At 31.3% G+C, this 23,827-nt stretch overlaps 1 protein-coding gene across 3 annotated transcripts in view; it reads right to left on the bottom strand.

Moving 5' to 3' along the window:
• The window catches only part of LOC143062639 (extended synaptotagmin-2-like), a 42,580-nt gene that overhangs the window by 9,159 nt on the left and 9,594 nt on the right, over positions 1-23,827 (bottom strand). For 2 of the 3 annotated variants that reach the window (XM_076234323.1, XM_076234322.1), the window contains exons 4-14: positions 22,484-22,560; positions 19,941-20,007; positions 19,339-19,428; positions 18,620-18,675; positions 17,847-17,970; positions 17,010-17,109; positions 9,867-9,937; positions 7,310-7,395; positions 6,759-6,807; positions 6,213-6,302; positions 2,222-2,314 (exon numbers count right to left, since the gene is read on the bottom strand). In XM_076234323.1, coding sequence (XP_076090438.1) covers positions 2,222-2,314; positions 6,213-6,302; positions 6,759-6,807; positions 7,310-7,395; positions 9,867-9,937; positions 17,010-17,109; positions 17,847-17,970; positions 18,620-18,675; positions 19,339-19,428; positions 19,941-20,007; positions 22,484-22,560 — 903 coding nt within the window. The remainder of the gene's footprint in view (positions 1-2,221; positions 2,315-6,212; positions 6,303-6,758; positions 6,808-7,309; positions 7,396-9,866; positions 9,938-17,009; positions 17,110-17,846; positions 17,971-18,619; positions 18,676-19,338; positions 19,429-19,940; positions 20,008-22,483; positions 22,561-23,827) is intronic. The other variant, XM_076234324.1, reaches the window with a different exon arrangement.

Raw genomic sequence — 23,827 nt, 5'->3', positions numbered from 1 at the left:
TCAATCACCAGCTCAATATGCAAATACTGCAGATTTAAAGTTTTACTTTTGTTAAGCATAATTAAGTGTAAATTGCTGAAGTAACATGATGGATTGAAGATAAGCATCTGAATCAGAAGTTTAATAATAGGCAATAGCACGATTCACTTTACTAGGTGTCAGTCTCAAGTACTGGTTTGTATCAAATCTATTTTTGACACATACAGTTATCAGAAGATCAATTCATATTATTGCGATACTCACCAACTCACATTATTCCCATAAGTAAAAACCTCAAATTAATATCTGAATTAACTTAATGCCTTTTAACCAATGTGTCAAAAATCAATTTTTAGAATCCTATATGTACTGAAGACTGACTGGTACATTTTACTTCAAGACAATACATGAACACTAAGACAATACAATAGCAAGTAATTACCATCAAATAATTGTTTTTCTAAAACACAATGAAAAAGAGCATTGATACTTTAATTAGGATGTGTACAAGATCATGAACTTTGTGTATTGAAGATACACCAATGAATTATTAATGTTAGTTTATCAAGCAATTAAAAAAAAGTTTTTGAAACTAGAAAAGTTGAGAATTTACATTCATATTTAACCCGCTTCATTTTTTATGTACCTTTCCCAAGTCAGGAGCCTGTAGTTCAGTGGTTGTCGTTGGTTTATGTTCATCATATTTGTTTTTGTAATTTGTTTTGTAATTAATTAGGCCATTAGCTATCATATTGGACTGACTCATATTTTTTATGTCAAGGCCTTTTGTAGCATCTTTACAGTATGGGATTTTCTCATTATTGAAGGATGTACAGTTGCTTATATAACAGCAAACATCCACTTCATTTGAACTTTAGTAAATAGATGTATCATTGGCAATTATACCATACCACCTTATTTTTATATTCAGAACTCTACTTTCTAATTGAGAGAGACCTTTTAAATATATCATTATGTTTGAGCATTATAAAAGAATAAAACAATTCATTGCATAAAAGATGTGCATGTTCACTTAATGATTCTATTCTTTACAAATGGTCAGAAGGAATAAAAATTCAAACAATATAATGCTGCCTTACTTTTGTAAGCAGGGCTTTAAAATATAAATCAACATCAAAATTGTTTTGAATTGTACAGGTTACGAAAACTAGTAAAATTATACAGTACATCACAAAAGTTTTTAAATAGGCAATAACCGGTAATCATGGTAATAGCGGTAATTTCATTTTTCTATAGTTCTTAATCTTAATTTACAATATATCAAGATTTCATGCATTACAATTTTTACATTTTTCATTAAACATTTATTAAGTTCACATTTGAAAACATTTGAAAAAATGTCTTTGTGGGTTTAATTTTAAATATTTTCTTTGTAAAATAAAATAAGTCTTAAACTAAAATAATTCGCATACCAAAAAAGTTGAAATTTTTGTCAAAAAAAATTAAGCAAAAATTTTTCAAAAGTTCTTTTTCTAACTAATGCTGAATTTTCCTTTAGCTTATATTTATTCATATCATTTTCAAGTTAAATCTTGCTAAATTAAATGGTCATATTTTTTGGTCATTTATCTGAAACACTGCACAATTCAACACACAATATTAAACTGCAAAAATAAAAACTCTTTTATCAAAGCAAAAACATACCAACATTTTGGTTCTCAAAATATACTGTTAAAATGAGCAAGAAAATCTGAATTCTGAACATGCATGTAACAAATTCATTAGATTGTAAATTGACACATGTATGACAGTTAGAAAACAGTGTTTTATTTCAGAACTTGGTGCAATATTAGTAGTTTTCAGTATAGTCGCACACATGGAAAACTGCCTTAGTTCAACATTCATTATTGATGGAGTCTTCAATATTCAATCAGATTAGAGAAAGGTATAATAATTATTATTCCAAATACTTTGGATTCTGAGATGATGAATGAATGATTTACAGTGAAAACTCAATTAATTTTTTTTCTGTTCACAAAACAAGCAAAATATTATTTATCATTCACAACATTGCACTCTGAAGCTAGGTCATAAACTGTTACTTAGTAAAACATTCCGCTTTAATGTACAGCAATGAAATCAAATTTGCACACATTTTGTTTCACAAGACTATAATAAATTCCTAGTAAACAAAACATGAATTTCTGCAAGTGATGTAAATGATCAGATCATCGGATGACATTAGAATAATGAACAACTAAAAGAATATGTCAATACTTACAGGCAATTCTCTGGCTGAGTCCAGATTAACCATCAGTAAACAGGATGACAATTCATTGCTGTGTTGATTCCTTTTTTCCATCTCCTTTATTGTCTAAAAAACCAATAGTTCATAATAAAGTACAGTAGCCATGTGACCAGAAAAAAAGATAAATATCAACATACTTATTCATATATAGGTCTCTCAATCGATTTTTAAATATAAATTTTAGAGTTATTTATAAAAGCAGCAAATGTAACTTTTTTTTAAATTGAAGTACTTTTTTTTTTGTATATATAAGATTTCATTACACATGTTACGAGTCTTTTTAACTATTCTACTTCTTCATTCATACATATGAAGAGAATATGTCAATAAAAGTGTAATTTTAGTAACTGAAAAGAAACAGCATTAAAAGTAGTCAGAGGTGAAATATCATGAAACAATCCATTCATGTTTTTTTCCACAAAACAATAGAATAGCAGTTGTACTGTTTAGTATTTTAGTTTTTTTTATAACTCCTACAAAGAACTCAGTTACTAGAACAAGAACAAGTTAACACTTATTCTATTTCTCTTTTAGTGTAAGAGAATTGGATTCCTATTAAGTTCCTTGTAAAATTCCAGTCGGAAAACAATTTTTGCTTTGTCCACAAACTCAAACCCAACAAAAACATGCATACATAATAAGCTGAACATGTCACATGAATTAATAGCCCAACCCTCTACTTTCAAAATCACACTCCTCCCCAAACGTAACATGTTAACGATCATTCCCGAACCATAAAAGCCAATCAAACATATACAAATATATATAAAACCCTGTATAACTTGTTGCAAATCTAACATTGCTGACATATACCAGAACCACAGAACAAATGAAACACAGTTTGGGATAAGCAATTTTGTAAAAAACACACATGAATTAAAAAGCTCAATGATTTCATTACGAGTTTAATTTTAATTTTCACTTCTATTTGCATTCAGGTGAAGGTGTTGAATTTCTTGAGCTCATGTTTACTATTTGATTTAGTTTTCAAACTATTATGTGCATCAATCGAACTTCTTGTTGTCATAAAATTGAGAAAGGAAATAGGGAATGTGTGGAAGAGACAACAACCCAACCATAGAGCAGACAACAATAGCTTTGATAGCAAAACCAATGATAACAAGCAAATGATCAGGAGTCAAACAATAAGCCACTCCCCCTTTTCATAAAAAGTTCCTGCCTTTACTCCTAATCCCTCTTAAATCTCAACAGATCCTGATACAAACTGAAAGTCTCCCTATCTAACATTTCCAGACTCATCGCTCTCTACCATCATTAACACTCAGCTCTTTAATATCTCTGCATTTTTTCCTACTATACATGTAGATTTAATCTATATCATATAATACAAAGATCATCTAACATACACTTACTATTTTTTAGATATCATTTTCAAGTGCTAAGAGAAAGAAAAATCTGGCTGAATAAAAAAGTATCTAGTTTTATATCTCAGCAGAAACCATTATATAGATCAGCAATACTAAGACCTGGAAAGCATGTTTAAAGTAAGCATACAAACTGAATGTTGTGTAGCAATTATGTATAAAAAAATATAGAATAACAAGATGTAATAATACAAATCACTATTTCAGATTCTAATGCATTTTGGGTAACATTGTCTATTTTCAATAAAGTCTTATCCAATGTATATTTTAGGTAATTCCTGGGTCCTCCACCATGTTTGATTGCAAAATAGCAGAAAACAATGCAATTAGTCTAAATCTTTAATGAAGAATTTAAAAATTTTAAGCTAGGAATGAATAAAATTTGTAAGACTTTTCAAAAAATAAAAGAAAATTATTTGATTTTTCTTATAATCATGACTGTTAAAAAAAAAACACCCAGAATATTTTGTATATTTCTTTAAATTTCAACTTTTGTAAAATGTACAGCAAAATTACCATGATTACCCAGACTCCTTTAGATTTTGATATAGTGAAGTGACTACGTTATAGGTTTCTGTGCATCAATGAAATCACGGAGGGGATGATGTTGTTTGCTTTATATGGTAATTTTAAGTTCAGCCTTGTGTACTTTTAACAGCAAGTTAAATCATTTTACACAACCCTTTAACCCTTTCAGAGACAATCATAAGGTAACATGTTGTTAAAAAAAATTATCAACTATTTTTCAAACTAAATTCTGCTCCTGTACTTTTTTATATATGTCAACAACTTTTTATGATTTGTGCCATTTTTTAAAATAAATTTTATTTCTATCTTTTAAAAAAAAGAAGCAAATTTGGCTTTTGTTTGATTAAATATTTCCAACCAAAAGTGTAATGGTCTTAAACATTAATACACTCAAACCAGTCATATAAAATTACCGAAGTCTAAGCTTATTGAGTTTATATAGTCTGAAAAGAAAAATCACACTACATCTAAATAGATACATGTATCTAGTGACTTGGAAAGAATCTTTTGAGTGAAAAAAGATGATAAACTGTAGATGAAATTGATGTCATTTTGGGGAACTTCATCACTTTTTAAAGATTTTCATGCTGTTGTATTTATTAACCAAACTTGTCCATCAAATAAGATCTTACGTTGACCTCTAGATGTCAATATTAGTTAACCTGTATTGTAGTTATGCTGCCGCATTATAATTTTTTCCCCATAAAATAATTGTACCAATGAATGCACCAAACACAATGTTAACTGTATAATAAGATTAAAAGTATGTTGAACAAATATGGGAACAATCTGCTTTATGTCTCTATAACTTTGACCCTAGTCATACACATTTTCCACAAGTAAAATTTTACAGTCAGATATTTTATTTTTTCCAAAAATATTTAAGCCTAAACTCAACAAGTCCTATTTTAGAAAGAAAATGTATTTACTCAATATTAAGTTGATTAATATTGTGACATGATAAATGAATGAAAATGAATGAATTCACAGCAAAGGTAGATAACTTCAACAAACATGTCAACTTACCAAAAATATCAGATAACACAGGGAAAATTGGAAAATAAATAAAAAGAGAGTTACAACATTAACATGCAGTGGTGGGTATTGTAGAATAAAAATAATTATTCAAATATTTAAGTGATGAAAAAAACATTGCACAAGATAAAAAAAACAAGTATTGTATCTAAATTGAAAACGGCAGCTCATGCTCTGAATATCTATAAAAAGATTTGAATATCTTTAAAAAGATTTAAAGATGCTTCAAATTGGACAGAAACTTTGAGTATCTTATTAATAGAACACAGCTTAAGTTTAAATGCATTCTGTATACTTGATTCAGATGATATATACAACCAGTCAAGATGTACATAAAACTCACAACTAACATAAAAGGTATCAGTCCTGATCACAAACAAAAAAATAATGAAATTATAACAACATTTCTCATTCCATAATACTTTATCCTAATGCTGCTAGCTATAAATAACCACATTTCAATTAGCTGAAGAACGAAAATTAAGTTTCTAGGTTGATATCAATATACTGTAAATTTAGAAATGAATGCAAGCATTTTTAATATTGATAAGTAAAAAATGTGAAATCAAATAATGTGAATACACACATTTTAAGAAGGAAAATCATAAATGAAATTATAATTGCGTGGTTTTATTATTGGGAACTTGATACAGTTGCATTTTGACATTAATTAACACATTGCAATAAATTTCCTAACATACAGTATAAAAAAATGAGGATAACATGAACATTATGTTGTTAATCTTGTTACATAAAGAACAGATACTTAAAAATGTGACATAATTTTGACATCTCTAATAAGAAAATAATATTGGTTTCAGAAAGCCATGTCCGAAATCGTTTTATAGTGTCTTCTGCTGAATTAATGTCTAACTTCAGAACAACATTTATTCTGTTTAAATACAAATAAGATAATACACTTCTTTTATTTATCCACTTAGTTTCTGTATAAAATAAAATTAGTTATCTTAGGTAAATAAAACTTAATCCATAAAATAGTAATAGAGGATTCATACCTTCTCTAAGATGAGAGCATTCTTTGACAGGTACATCCATTCTAGTTTCAAATTAATGCGACCTGTTTTAACATCTTCTAATGGTAGCCACTGAAATAATAAATAAACAACATAAATCAATAAATCGTTTCAATGTCCATTGTTTTCATGTATTTTCATTTTTATTTAAACCTATCTTTTATGTATGAACTACACATAAGAGTTCATGGTTTATTTAATAAACAAGTGAACCTTACTTTATGCATGAACTACACACAAGAGTTCATGGTTTATTTAATAAACAAGTGAACCTAACTTTATGTATGAACTATACACAAGAGTTCATGGTACAGTTAACAAACAAGTAAACCTTACTTTATCATGTTTATGTATGAACTATACACAAGAGTTTATGGTTCATTCAACACCCAAGTGAACCCAACTTTATATATGAACTACACACAAGAGTTCATGCTTCATTTAACAAACAAGTAAACCTAACTTTATGTGAAATGTGAACTATGCATACGAGTAAATCAGCTGTCAATATTTATAACCAATACTTACCGTGTCCTCTGTTCCCTTCTCTGCTGCAGTTGAAATAGGTAAACTTGTTCTGCAATAAACAATTTAGATACTGAGGATTAATTTATTTCCATGGAATAAATGAAAAATTGTATCTTTGTGGATGTTTGATTTAGTCATTTTGCCAGTCAACAAACAAGAATGAGTCCCAAGTACATGGATGCCCCACTCGCACTATTATATTCAAATTAGAAAGATCATGTCATAGGGAACATAAGAAATAAGTTTCAAGATGATAGGATTTCAACTTCATCAAAAACTACCTTAACCAAAAACTTTAACCTGAAACTTCATTATCATTTTCTATGTTTAGTAGACCGTTCATCAAAAACTACCTTGACCAAATACTTAAACCTGAAGCGGGAGGAAATGACGGACGAATGGGCGCAGAGACCAGAAAACATAATGCCCCTCTACTATCCTAGGTGGGGCATAAAAATGTACTGCAGGTCTGACTCTTTTAAGTAACTTCAATATAAGTATTTGAAAAATATAATAAATAAATAATGATAATCTGTATTTCGATTACTTACGTTCCAATGGAATCGTCTTTACTTCCAGGATCTTCATCACGAACTTCAATATCCAAAAGCTGTCCATCTTTGGCATCAACAATTGTCTATAACAATAATCATGAATATAAGCATGTAATAAAAAAGACTGAGAGTTGTGGCTCTGTTTGAAGCTTTGCAAGCATGAAACATGACAAAAAGCTTTATGCTGTTCCAATTTACTGGGTTTTTTTGCTCATTGTTGAAGGCCATACGATAACCTATAGTTGTTAATTTCCGTCATTTTGGTCTCTTGGGGAGAGTTGTCTCATTGGCAATCATTCCACAACTTTGTATTTAAAGGTCAGAAATTATTGCATGCATTCATGGTTCCAGTACAGCCACTGCTGACTTATGGAATAAAAAACAAACCTTATAAATGCTATTTTGAACAAGGCTGAATTCATATAATGCAATCAGATTTTAAAAAAGTGTTTTAAGGATGTACACCTCTGAGGAGTCAAAAATTTCTAGAATTAAACTTTTTTTCTTAACCTGTTTTTTGGGTTTATAAGACTGTTAACAATATAATTGGTGAAGATAAAATCATACGGTGGTGCACTTCTTTTTTTGCTACGGCCCTTTGAAAATGCTCAATTTTTCATTGATTTTTACCTTTTTTTGGGGCTATTATCGTGAAAAAAATCACAGTTCCACAATTAAACTTTTTTTCATACTTTCCATAAAGATGAAGTGGACCAATCTGAATAAATTTTACTTAGAAAAACAATAGGTAGGTGTTAATATAAGAAAGTTTTATCATATTTTGAAGCTTTTTTGTGTAAAATTTACCATGGTGCCAATTGTCTATTTTTGTGATTTTTCTCAGTTTTAAGAACAAAATGCAAGTTATTTCAACTTTTTTTGTTATAAATGATTGAAAAAATACATATATAAGAAATCTGAAAAGACCAAAATGATATGGGATGTACATGATTCTTGTAAAATCATTTTTTGTATCCCTGACCCATTTTCTCAAAATTTTGGCTGAAAATACTGACTTGATTGGTCGTAAAATTTGAAAACTGGATTACTCAAAAACTTTCATTGTAAATACACAATTTTTTTCACAGAGTTATGTTTGATTATAATATTTTAAAAATTCATTGATATTTTCCACTTGTATCACATGTTTTTGAAATAATTCAAGAACGGGATTTCAACGAGACTGAACAAGACTGAAACCTCAGAAGAATACATCCTTAATATCTGCAATACTATCAAATCACATTACAATGCTTGCATTCTTTGTATTCTGTCTACTTTTGCTTAGTTAAATATCTTATGTGATAACATACTTTAAACCAACTCACTTTAAAGAGCCATTTAATTACAACTTTTGCAACAATTCAAAATAGAATGAATTCAGAATATCTATATCATATAAAGATATATGTCAAACTAGGATTTTCTCTCTTTATATGAATGCAATAATAAAGTTAGAAAATACCAAAAATAAATTGCTATGAAATCTGCTAGAAAAGACTAAACACAAAAGAAAACAATTTGTAGAACATAGGTTTGTTTACAGTCTGCAAAAGTGGTTTAAGGATGTACTTAGGTGAGGTTAGGTGAAAATTAATAAATTAAGAATATAAAATTGATACTTTAAGCCAGTAGAGCATTAGTTAAGGATAAAAATAAGCCAAAAATATTGATAGGTCATGGACCTCCTTTTCGAGATATTTGAAATTTAAAATATGGCGGGAAAAGGCTGACTTTGACTTTTACCTTATATTTGCATTGGTATTAATTGGGTCTCAAACCAACAGAAAAAAAAATAAAAATCTTCTTAAATTTTGGTAAATGATCTTTCATGAGCTATTAAGTCTTATATGAAAAAATAAATGGGTGTTATGGGGCAAAATATTTTACATTGAATTGTATGGAAAAACACCAAGGAGTCTGAACATTTGACACAAATTCCAAAACCTCACCTAAGTACATCCTTAAGTCACAATTTTAGGAACCTATAGACTTCTTCTTTGGGTTAATGATTTGAATTCTATTCTATTTAAAAATAGTAGGAGCAGTGTTATATAGACTATGTATACTGCTCATAAATACAAACTGCAAGGGAGTCTTATAAACTGCTATGGTTCTGGAGTCAGTTTCACAAAAATACTTAAGACTAAGATTGATCATAAGTCATGAACAATTAGGAGATAACTGTATTGTATTTTAAGCTGGTATTTGCGACCATCAAATCCCAAATTGATGCCGTCAGAGCTTAAAATACAATATTGTTATCTCCATTCTATTGAAACTGACAGAAAACAACGTGAAAACATGTATTTAAAATCTGTCATATGCCGTCTGTGCTTGCACGTACATCCCAAAGCATCAATTGTCAATTGATGCCATGTAAGAAAGTGACATTATCCAATCAAAATGAATGTTACAAACGTTGTTGCATTAGAATTCAGTATTCATGTACTTACAATCAATCTGAGTTGTAAGTTTTTTTGTGAAATCAACTCCTGCAAATTTTTTTTACTAAAATACTAAAATATAGTGCAATATCAATGATGAGAATTACCTCAAATATGCTGTTCCATGTTGGCTCTATTGTGTTATTAATGACTGGAGTTTTGAACTTGTAAGCTCCCACTGTAACAGATCAAAATCATAATCAACTTCATAGTACAAGATTACATTTAAATTGGATAGTTTATTCTGGGTTTTGTATGGTTTTTTTTATGAACATTTGAATTTACAAACCTGTCTTATCAGAGAGTCCTAGTCAGAATCAAGAACAAAAAGGCCTTTATTCAATAATTTGTGTGTCTAAATTTATAGGTTTTTGCAATTAAACACAATATCTAGGCTAAATAGGGAGAGATCCGTTTGCACAAAACATGCATCCTTTTGCACCACAACTTTTTTCTCCAATGCTACATTTGCGCCAAAATTACATGGTATCATTTGGGCCAAAAATAAAACATACGATTTTGCCAATTAGAAGAATCAAAGCGCTGTAAGCGCTGAAGGCAGTTAACCAAAAACCAAGGCAACCGTAATTATGAAAACTGTGGCAATGTTGCCTCAACATTAAACATTCATATATAGTACATTCATGTTTATCTAATGATTTATTTATTAAGGCAAATAATTTAAAAATGTATATGTTATCATGGTTTCAAAAGCAATGCATATATCAATGTATATTTTTTATGGTGAGTCTGCAGTGGTACAAGTTCCCAATGATTGCAGTTGTTCTACTTGGTAGTTAACCTTGGTTTTATTTGACTGCTAGAAGTTCAATTTGACGTAGTATGAACATGTAATAGTATGAATGGACTGGTTTCCCTGGAAAGAAAACTGAGTGTGTGTTCTATAGTACAAAAGTTATGAGACACGAATCAGACAAATGTTCACTACAACAGGGATCAAAGATGAGGTCTGACTGACTTGCCCATAGTAAATGTAAATGATTTGTTATTTTGTCCCATACAAATGAATATATATAATTTAGGGGTAGGGATCTCAACGGTTTTCAAGTTCTCAAACAGGTAGGGGTAGGCAGAGGATTTAGGGGGCAGGGGGCCCGCCCCCCCTTTTGGGGAAAAAATTTGGTTGCTTATATAGGTAATCACTGAAGCATGACTGGAGCGGGCCCCTCTTAGGTCAGTCAGTGGGCCCCACTTATGAATATTTCTGGATCCGCCACTGGGGGTAGGGTGACCCTAGGGACTTCCCCTACATTTCATTTTATTTGTTATATTGTCCCATACATGAATATATATGGTTTAGGGGTGGGGATCTCATTGGTTTCCAAGTTCTCGAACAGGAAGGGTAGGGTGACCCAAGGCACTCCCCCTATATTTCATTTAATTAGTTATATTGATCCATACATGAATATATATTGTTTTGGTGTGGGGATCTCGACCGTTTCCAAGTTCTCAAACAGGAGGGTTGGGATGACCACAGGGACTTCCCTTATATTTCATTTGATTTGTTATATTGTCCCATACATGAGTATATATGGTTTAGGGGTATGGATCTTGACCATTTCCAAGTTCTCAAACAGGAGCGTGAACAGTGACCTCAGGGACTCCCCCTATCTTTCATCTGATTTGTTATATTGTTATACATGAATATATATGGTTTAGGGATGGGGATCTCGACCATTTTTAAATTCTAAAACAGGAGGGGTGGGGTGACCCCTAGCGACTCTTCCTATATTTCATTTGATTTTTCATATTGTCACAAACAAGAATATATATGGTTAAGGGGTGTGGATCTCGACCATTTCCAAGTTCTCAAACAGGGAGGGTGGGGTAACTCCAGGGACTCCCCCTATATTTCATTTTTTATTTATTATATTTTCCTATACTTGAATATATGCAGGGGCGGATTTAGACGGGGGAGGGTTGCGGGCTTGCACCCCCCCTTAAATTTGCAAAGCATGTTTTGTTTCTCAGCTTAATAAAGAAAATTCCGATAATTTTACCTCAATTTTTTTTTAGCCTCGCTCTGCTCAGCAAAAATTGAAGTTTGCGCCCCTCCTAACCTAAAATCCTGGATCTGCCCCACATATGGTTTAGGGGTAGGGAGCTCGACCGTTTCCACAGTGGCGGATCCAGGGGGGGGGGGGGGTTCCGGGGGTTGGAACCCCTCCCTTTTTTTGGCCGATCAATGCATTTGAATGGGAGCATATAGTTGGAACCACCCCCCTTTACTCTGGGTTGGGACCCCCCCCCCCTTTTTAAAATGGCTGGATCCGCCATTGTTCCAAATTATCAAACAGGAGGGGGTAGAGTGGCCTAAAGAATGCCATCATATGATTTACTTACATTAAGGTATATATAATATAGTTGCATTATTTGTGAAACTAAAGAATGAAACTTTCAGCTACCTTAATTGACCCTTCAAAATTGAGAAAAAAACAAATAGCCCCTCGAAATTGCAGTAATATGTTTACACTTTAAAAGCATCTCACATGCATTATCATGATTTATCATTTATAGAGAAAATTTAGACTGTGACCATGAACATGTATATTGTTAGATATACTGTTCCCAGCTGTCACGTTGTATTGGATTTTTAAATTAAAATTTATCAAAAAGTAATTTTTAGTTTTTGAATAAAATATGTTTCTGCTGTTTCTTTCTTTTACATATATCTTTTGGTTTACAATACTAGTGTTTATATTCATTTACCATGCATAGATGTATTTTTTCACCTGCTTGGATTTATTTTGTAAATGATCGTCAAACCCGGAATTACCCTTATCCGCTTCCGGAATCGGATCCGATTTTGTAAAATTTTGTCTTCACGGCTGCCATTGTTATGTGTTTACAATGTTGTTTTTGTCAATCAGATACGATTTTACTCGAATTTATACAATATTTGTCGGTAATTTTCTGTATAAAGCTAGCGGTTGAACAAAATAAACATCGCCGTCATGAATAATAATGACAAAAAATAAGTTTTTAGCTCGTTTAATTGGAGACTTTGGTGAACATGGTGAAAAGGTTTGCAAAGTAATTTCTTATTTTCTTTCAAATGTAAGGCTACTACGTCGGGCGTAGCTAGAAACCAACTATCCTAGTCGAAATTCCGCTTGCAAAAGTGGAAGGTCTCGGACCACTGCTAATTTGCACACCTGCCTCCAAATTGAAAAGCTACGAAAATTTCTTTTTCTAATTTGAAATTGCCGCCAACAGCATGAACAGTTGAATTATATAATAGACTACTGACGTAGTTGTACTACGTATTGATGACAAACAATATTCCTACGACTTTTGTCATTTAGGAAATCTAAACTGCTTGTCTTAAGAAATTTTCGGCGATTAAATATTTCATACAATTGTTCTTTGACATCTTAGCTAAAAGCACAAGTCATAATGAACTACACAAGGATTTTTAATAAGCACTACTTCCTATGTGTAACTTTAAAACTTTTGGATAAATCGACGATCATTTAAGGTTTTTCTGGTCATTTTTTTTGTAATCCAGAATAAAAAGTATTAAAAAAGTGTTCAATTAGTTATATATAACATAGTAACAAGCTAGATAATAACAATGGCAAGTATTTCAGGATTTATTGGGTAGAACACAAATCTAGGGTGCTCGCATAATGCAGCTTAACTGCATAAAAATGGCTTCCCTACTCCTGTATTCGGACTTGAACAGTTTACACGGCAAATATGTTTCCTTTTCTGAAACATAACTTCTTCTTACTGCTGCTGCATAGGTACTTCCCAATTTAATGTATATAGTAGCTTGTAACTTCACTATATTGTCCAAAAACACAAACATTGAAGGATGAAATGCATAAAATAGTTCATAAAATTCCTAATAATAATAAAGCCCATACGCATGGTGGGAACAAAGCACTGTGTCATCAACATATGAGGCTGAAACATAATCAGCAAAAGATTCTGTTTTCTTCTCTATTAGCATATTTTTATTAAATTTACTGACAGCAAAGCAATAAGTTTTATCCTCTATCTGTAAGTCATTTCTCTCCAGATGCTCATCTTCATGGTGAAATATCTCAGAACATTTTATACTTTTTAAGCCAAAAATAAGAATAAATATATATTAATCATTGATACTTATGATAGATATGTGTACAGGTAAATTGGCGCAAATGTGTTCTGAATATTGGCGCAATTGATACATTTCAAAAACAAAATTTGGCGCAAATAATACCTCTGAAAAACAGGAATTAGCGCAAAAGGACTGCTGCCGCTTAATAAGTGGCTGAGACTCGCTGAGTGGTCCAAGTAGTTTAACTACAGATACCTAAGGCTGTCAACACTCAGGTTGTGAGTTGAAATCCAGCTTGTAGTAGGTTTTATTAAAATTAAGTATGTCAATAAAGGCTTTGATTTTGTAAATATTGCCGGTATATTTAACGACCATTCTGTTAAAGAACAAATTCCTGGATATTTTGACAATACTGAGCTACCTCTTATTTGTTATATTTACAAGAAATCTACCCGGAAATTTGTGTTTAATTATAGTCAATTGTGTAAAGATGTTAATATCAATGAAAATACACCTACTTCATGTAATTGCAGTAATTCCGAATATATTTATGGCCCAATTTCCCATGTTATAACAGGAGATCTTACATCGTTCAAGACCGAGAGTTAAAATCATTCCTCAGTAAAGGACCTAAATATCGTCCCCCGTCAATTATTAATTGGAATGAGTGTAGTAATATCATCCACGACTCACTCCATAGATACTGTATGAAATGGATAAAACGGGAAAAAGCTGACAAAAAATCTTTGGACTCTTTTTTTAACTCAGTAATGAAGATAGTTGATATACGTATTCAACATTTTAAAGAACATTTTACTATAAACCCTTACAACAATAAACCTATTTCTCGTATCAAACATAAACTAAAAGAACTAGCCAAGGAATTTGTTTTTGTCCCGGCAGATAAAGCTGCTAATAATATTATTATTGTTTGACGTAAATTTTACATTGAGGTTCTGAAAAAGGAAATCACCAATTCACCAACATTCCAACTGACTCCATTTTCAGAAAACAAAATCTGTAACAAACATAACTTTTAGGCACCGCTTTACAAGCAGAGCCAAATACAATGAAAGTCCCAACTATGTATTGGCTTCCGAAGCTACACAAAACCCCTTACAAATATAGATTTATTTCGTCTTCAAGCCATTGTTCAACTACTAAATTGTCTATTCTTCTTACCAGCACACTTGGTACAATTAAAAACCTGATAATAAATTGTTCAAATAAGGCCTTCGAAAATAGTGGAATAAATTACTTTTGGAGTGTCAAGAACTCGTTGGAAGTACTTGATAAATTGCATGCTTATATTGGTGATTTTGAATCTGTTCAAAGTTTTGATTTTTCTACCCTGTATACCACATTGCCTCACATTCTCATTAAGAAAAAATTCACACACCTAATTAAATGGGCATTCAAAAAATCAGAATGTGAATATATATGTTCAAACTCTTTTAGGTCATTTTTTAGTAGCAATAAACAAAAAAACTATGTTAATTGGACATGCTTTGATACTATATATGCCCTTGAATTTTTACTAGATAACATTTTTGTTCGCTTTGGGGATTCCGTTTATCGTCAGATTATCGGAATTCCAATGGGGACTAACTGTGCACCACTTATTGCGGACCTGTTTTTGTATTGTTATGAGTTAGAATTTATGACAAAAATAAGCAAAGACCCATCGAAACAACATCTGATAAACAAATTTAATAATACTTTTAGATATTTGGATGATATTTTGGCTCTCAATAATGACGACTTCAGTATGTATATTAATGAAATTTATCCTGTTGAACTTACTTTAAATAAAGCTAATACTAACAATGACCACTGCCCTTTTCTCGATCTTGATATCTATATCACTAATGGAAAGCTGAATACTAAAATTTATGATAAAAGGGATGATTTTTCATTTCCTATCGTTAATTATCCGTTTTTAGATGGTGACGTTCCCTTGTCACCATCTTACGGTGTTTATATATCTCAACTTGTACGATTCGCTCGTGTATGTAACAATGTTTTAGATTTTAACGAGAGAAATTTATGTATTACTGAAAAATTATTACACCAGGGTTTTCGATATCACAAACTAGTCAAAACATTTACTAAATTTTATCATCAGTATAAAGACATTATTCGTAAATATAGCTCAACATGCAGACTTTTAATACGTTCAGGTATTTCACATCCAATTTTTTATGGTAATATTCTTTATAAAGCACAAAGGTGTCAGTATTCACCTCAGAAACTTACAAAACCTTTATTAAGAAGGGATATAATTACGATACTGTTGTCAAGTCATTAAAGATTGCATATTTTGGCGTTAATATTGAGTCATTGATAAGGTCTTTGCATCGGAACTAAACACATTTATTCTAAAAACAGTTGTTGGCATGACACGGGTTATGTTCTTCTCATATATGTTATGTTGGTATGATACTAAACCCCTAACGGGAAGGATTGTGTTTGATGTTCATATGATGAAATCATAATCTTTCAGTCAGTTAAGTTGAAGTCTGGAGCTGGCATGTCAGTTAACTGCTAGTAGTCTGTTGTTATTTATGTATTATTGTCATTTTGTTTATTTTCTTTGGTTACATCTTCTGACATCAGACTCGGATTTCTCTTGAACTGAATTTTAATGTGCGTATTGTTATGCGTTTACTTTACTACATTGGTTAGAGGTATAGGGGGAGGGTTGAGATCTCACAAACATGTTTAACCCCGCCGCATTTTTGCGCCTGTCCCAAGTCAGGAGCCTCTGGCCTTTGTTAGTCTTGTATTATTTTAATTTTAGTTTCTTGTGTACAATTTGGAAATTAGTATGGCGTTCATTATCACTGGACTAGTATATATTTGTTTAGGGGCCAGCTGAAGGACGCCTCCGGGTGTGGGAATTTCTCGCTACATTGAAGACCTGTTGGTGACCCTCTGCTGTTGTTTTTTATTTGGGCGGGTTGTTGTCTCTTTGACACATTCCCCATTTCCATTCTCAATTTTATTTTAACCAATAAAAATTGTTATAAAATACTAATTGTTATAAAATACTAAGTTGTTTGATAAAAGTAGGACACAAAATAGACCCTTATCAAATAAAAACAATAGCATGGAATAAATATCATGAAATATCATGAAGACATAAAAATTCAAAATCCTTATAAATATTATTCCATAGACCTACTTCTCACAACAACATAAGGATCAGAGAGACCCTTCTTCATTAATCCAACATCTGCTTTTATAAGTTCTTTAGCTCCAACCACATGAATTCTCAGAACACCCTAAATAAAAACAATAAGCATGTAATTAATCATTTTTTCATGAGTAAAATTGTTTTGTTTGGGATGTATACTTGATTTCAGAGTCATTTTTTGTTTTTGCATACAAAACTATAAAATTGTATTCTGTGGAAAAAGCTGTGATATTACAAACTATGTTGAAATTAGCTTATTATCTTTTACAGAATGTCAATTTTTTTAACTTCGGTCGTGAAAATTCATTATTTAAATTCAGATCTCAAAATTGCTTTTTATACAGTCAATTTGTAGATCTATACAAAAACATACAAAATAAGAAAATGAAAAAGATCATTTCCCTGTGTTTAAATCAGAGAAATGGTCATGATGGTATGTACATATCATGCAGAAACATCTGTGAACATCTGAATGTTTTGTGTGTAATGCTTATATAAGACACTTCAAACTGTTTTTCATGTTCAGTGTTAATGTATACTATGTAAACTATGCACTACACACTGAAGCTTACAGTATTTTCTTTTGGTGTTTACTATAGCTGCATCTACTATAAAATCAGAAATTATTGCATGCATTAATTATTGTAATTTTTGAAGAATGAACAAAACTGCAATTTTAATTATTGTGGTTTAAGAAAAGCTAAATTACATATTTAGAATGTGAGTTTTTACCATTGCAATACTCAAGAAGTTGAATTATTCCCATAAATAAAAACCTCACAATAATTTCTGAATTTACAGTAGTTCTTATTTTATTGAACTTACATCAGGCAGTGGATATTTAAGTCTTGCCAAACTAGCCAGATCTTGTACCATTGGAACATCAATCCTGTTGGGTAATACCATCAGAGCAGCAATCTGTTCTTGGATTATAGTGTCTACCATATCACTACAATACATAATCAAATGTGGCCTCTAGTTAATTCTAGTGCAAGTCAATAATTCAAAAGTTATAACCAATATAAAAGTATCTGAAATACAAATCCAAAGGCTGATCAACCTGATCACTTTTAAAACTTGTAAAGCCTCTTCAATTCATCGAAATAAATCAACAAGAATGTGTCCTAAGTACATAGATGCCCCAACCGCACTATCATTTTCTATGTTCAGTGGACCATGAAAATGGGGTTAAAATCTCTAATTTGGCATTAAAATTAGAAAGATCATATCATAAGGAACATGTTAAATAAGTTTCAAGTTGATTGGATATCAACTTCATCAAAAACTACCTCGAACAATAAATTTAACTTAAAAGGAACAGAAGGACGAACAAACAGATGGACCCACAGACCAGAAAACATAATGCCCATAAATAGGACATAATGCCCATAAATAGGGCATAAAAATAACATTTTGTGCTTTCTTTATTTCTGATGAGAAAACAGTTGAGCGTTCATTCCGTTGGAAGTACTAGTCATTTCATGGAACTAGTAAGCACAAACTGACGACTAGATTTTTGGCAATGCTATTATGTTATTATTTACTTTTTATGTTCATATAAATTATCTATTGACTTTTTCAGAAAACAATATACTGACCTTAAGCCTGGCATGTCAATGGCGTTAGCTATACCAGTTAGGTTGAAGTCTAGAGTCTGTAATGTAGAGAATTATATTCACTATAAACTGTTGCCTTTTCGCCTTTGCAGCGTTGATCAAGAAAACTTATCATATTTTATCTAGTTATTGATAAAAAGAGCATGAATTCAGAGTTTGTCTTCTACTCTTTTTAATCAACTTGAAACAACACAATTCTATATCCACTATTAACATAATTCTAGAATTCAAGAAAAGAATGTGTTTGTCTTCACAATAGCTTCTTTTCAGAGTGTTAATTTGTGTTTTAGATGATTTTGAAATGAAAAACAAAGAAATTACAAATTGCAATTTTAATGACAACATCATCTCTGGATGTCAATAAAGTTCATGTCATTGTTTGTTTTTTTTTTTTGTACACCTTATTATAAAGGTTGGAATGAAATACCTTGATTTCCTGGTAAATTTACACATGTGAAAAATAATTTGAAGTTTCACTCATCTATCATTCAATGATGTTGCATTGTAAAAACATGATAAAGGTAGTAAAATAGACTGTTCCATGCATTTATTTCTTCATTTTCATTGAAATATAGATATTGAAATTTGTTTTACTTGTGACCCTAACAACATAGGTAATGAACAGATGCCATTTGCAAATTAATGTATTATTTGTTAAATATTTTTCGATACATGAATTTGAATTTCACATGATAACTTACTGGGTTATTGAGGAAGAATACACTGATGCCACCAAACAAAGGCATCCTACTAATCAATGGTCTCATTATGACTCTCAATTCTCCACGTACCTGAATAATATAAAAATAAATATTTATACTGAACTAGATAATACCATACAATTGTATCATATACATAACTGTTGATAATATATAAAGTACAAGTACAAAATATAGGCACAAGAAAATACACAATATATATGCTTACAAGAAATTACCAGATCAAAATAATAACTTTCCCAGTCTTCATGCTTAAAAACAAGTCATACAGCATCGTCTTGAAAAATTGCTTTCAAGCTTGTTTAATTCTTCTCTACAAGCCAACAGAATCCAACTAGAATTTTCCAAAAATGAGCTTCTGGTTTGTGAACTCAAAAGTTATATAGCATGAATGCTGCTTTCCTGAAATAAGCGTGCTCTAAAACCTATTTAAGATATTTGTAATACAATGTACACTTCAACATCAAAAACATCAAAGAATTTGCTAATTATACAATCAAGTTTTACAAAATATTTATATCATAATTTTTAAAAATTTTTTTTTCGATGGGACCAAGTTGATTCTGTCAATATTCAATATTTACATGTAAATCTTTAATGCCCATAGTCATGCCTTTTATTCTCATCTCAATATCTGCATCACTGCCATACCTGTCAATACAAAACCATACTTAGAAAATAATTGTTTTGTTATAGTATAAAGAGCTAAAATTATGGATATATACATTCCTACTACATTCCACATTGATTAAATTTATTAGGGTAAGAATGGGGTATCCCATACAAAAAGATTAACGGTAAAACTTTGTTAAATCAATGTCAACAATAAAGATTTTACTACATTTTATGCTAACAAAGATATGATGGGAAGAATGCATACCCGTAGCCAGGGGGGGTTCGGGGGGTTCGGACAAACCCCCCCTTGAAATCAAATAAGCACTATTAAAGTCAACGTTTTGTTCAAATTGTGACTGTTAAAGTCGAGTTCACGAGTCCAACGAACCCCCCCTTGGGAATTCCTGGCTACGGGCCTGGAATGATTATTACATTCTAAGGCTCATTTGATGATACTACTAGTTAAAGGGGTGGTGTTTGTGTTTAACAATAAAGACCCCTACTAATACTCATTTATCCACTAGAGAAAGTTGTTGAGAGGCTAGAAATACAGTACTAGTTAGACTACTCAGACCATTCAGCCAACATGGCCTCTACATTCATTTTCAATGAATCGAAATTTAAGATTTAAATATATGATTAAAGCAATTCCAAAGATCTCATTCAACCAAATCAAAATTCAAGTCCAAGCACTTCTTCAAATGTTTTTCGTAATGAATAAATGTAAGAGCATAAGTTTCATTGGCGGATCCAGGGGGGTTCCGGGGGTTGGAACCCCCCCCTTTTTTTAGGCCGATCAATGCATTTGAATGGGAGCATATAGTTGGAACTCCCCCTTTACTCTGGGTTGGAAACCCCCCCTTTTTCAAATGGCTGGATCCGCCCCTGAGTTTGGATGTTGTTTTTTTTATTAACAAAAAGTGTTTTTATGTATATTGTAAACAAACCTTACATAAGATCAATGTCCATGTATATTGTAAACAAACCTTACATAAGATCAATGTCCATGTATATTGTAAACAAACCTTACATAAGATCAATGTCCATGCATATTGTAAACAAACCTTACACAAGATCAATGTCCATGTATATTGTAAACAAACCTTACATAAGATCAATGTCCATGCATATTGTAAACAAACCTTACATAAGATCAATGTCCATGCATATTGTAAACAAACCTTACACAAGATCAATGTCCATGCATATTGTAAACAAACCTTACACAAGATCAATGTCCATGCATATTGTAAACAAACCTTACACAAGATCAATGTCCATGCATATTGTAAACAAACCTTACATAAGATCAATGTCCATGCATATTGTAAACAAACCTTACATAAGATCGATGTCCATGCTAATTGTAAACAAACCTTACATAAGATCAATGTCCATGCATATTGTAAACAAACCTTACATAAGATCGATGTCCATGCATATTGTAAACAAACCTTACACAAGATCAATGTCCATGCATATTGTAAACAAACCTTACACAAGATCAATGTCCATGCATATTGTAAACAAACCTTACACAAGATCAATGTCCATGCATATTGTAAACAAACCTTACACAAGATCAATGTCCATGCATATTGTAAACAAACCTTACATAAGATCGATGTCCATGCTAATTGTAAACAAACCTTACATAAGATCAATGTCCATGCATATTGTAAACAAACCTTACACAAGATCAATGTCCATGCATATTGTAAACAAACCTTACACAAGATCAATGTCCATGCATATTGTAAACAAACCTTACATAAGATCAATGTCCATGCATATTGTAAACAAACCTTACATAAGATCGATGTCCATGCTAATTGTAAACAAACCTTACATAAGATCAATGTCCATGCATATTGTAAACAAACCTTACACAAGATCAATGTCCATGCATATTGTAAACAAACCTTACACAAGATCAATGTCCATGCATATTGTAAACAAACCTTACACAAGATCAATGTCCATGTATATTGTAAACAAACCTTACATAAGATCGATGTCCATGCTAATTGTAAACAAACCTTACATAAGATCAATGTCCATGCATATTGTAAACAAACCTTACACAAGATCAATGTCCATGCATATTGTAAACAAACCTTACACAAGATCAATGTCCATGCATATTGTAAACAAACCTTACACAAGATCAATGTCCATGCATATTGTAAACAAACCTTACACAAGATCAATGTCCATGTATATTGTAAACAAACCTTACATAAGATCGATGTCCATGCAAATTGTAAACAAACCTTACATAAGATCAATGTCCATGCATATTGTAAACAAACCTTACATAAGATCAATGTCCATGTATATTGTAAACAAACCTTACACAAGATCAATGTCCATGCAAATTGTAAACAAACCTTACATAAGATCAATGTCCATGCATATTGTAAACAAACCTTACATAAGATCAATGTCCATGTATATTGTAAACAAACCTTACATAAGATCAATGTCCATGCATATTGTAAACAAACCTTACATAAGATCAATGTCCATGTATATTTCATCTCGCTTCACATTTTTGGTATTAACCTTTATTGAACCAATTCTGGGAGGCTGTAAAAATAATAAAAAAGTAAATACTTCATACTATATATATTGCTTAGTCTTTAGTTTCCTATGATGTGTCTTGCGTACTATTATTTGTCTGTTTGTTATTTTCAAGCCATGCGGTATTCAGTTATTGTCAGTTATTTTCTATCTATGAGTTTGAATGTCCTTCTTTTCTATACATGTTCAGGGTTCATGTAAAAGTCTAAATGATTTGATTGTGATTTTCTAGTCATTGTTCTATTAGTTCATTTTTTTGGATCTATTAGTTCATTTTTTGGAACTAGCTTTGCCTTTAACTGGTAATATGACTTCCAAGAATATTTTTCACTGCTGTATTTTTTTTCTAGATAAATCAAAAAGTAAGCAAATATGTTTTCTCTTATGGTTGGGGCCTGTTATCTAACTCCCACGTGAATAGATATTTTTCGTATCACACCGTACGGAGTGTGATATGAAAAAGTGATATCAAAATTACGTTAATTTGATGATCCCTAGACGATTTTGGTAAATTTTACTTTAAAAAATTATAAATATCTGTCATAAGTAAACAAGTACGAGTTGCAAAGAAAAACGGCCGTAGCAACACAACTCGCAACAAATAGGCCACGCACATACAACTTTTTGCCATAAGAGAAATAGGTTTAACAGCTTGTGAGAATTAGATATCACTTGATATCAACTCTCGTTATTTAATTTCAATAATAATAAACTCTCCATAGGCTCGTTTATTATTTTTGAAATTAAATAACTCGAGTTGATATCAATCGATATCTAATTCTCACTCGTTATGAAACCTATAAGTATCTATAAATTGTTATGTCAAATTTTATAATTTTTTTTATTCATAACTTGTATTTGTAGTATTTGTATTTTTATCCAGCTGATGAGTTAAGCCTTTTTCAACTGATTTTTATAGTTTGTGCTTATGTTTTACTGTAACACCACTGCCCCAGGGTATAAGAGGGATCCTGCTAACATGTTTAACACCGTCATATTCTCTATGTATGTGCCTGTCTCAAGCCATGAGCCTGTAATTAAGTGGTTGTAGTTTGTAGTTGTAGTGTTACATATTTTTTTTACGTTCATTTTTTGTTCATGAATTAAGCTGTTAGTTTTCTAGTTTGAATTGTTTTACATTGTCATTACTGGGCCTTTTATAGCTAACAATGAGGTATGGGATTTGTTCATTGATGAAGGATGTATGGTGACCTGTAGTTGTTAATTTTTGTGTCATTTTGGTCTCTTTTGGAGAGTTGTCTCATTGGCAATG

This window comes from Mytilus galloprovincialis, chromosome 2, assembly GCF_965363235.1.
Source record: "Mytilus galloprovincialis chromosome 2, xbMytGall1.hap1.1, whole genome shotgun sequence".
NCBI lineage: Eukaryota > Metazoa > Mollusca > Bivalvia > Mytilida > Mytilidae > Mytilus > Mytilus galloprovincialis.
The sequence above is the reverse complement of the archived record's forward strand: the minus strand, read 5'-3'. Positions and strand labels throughout refer to the sequence as shown.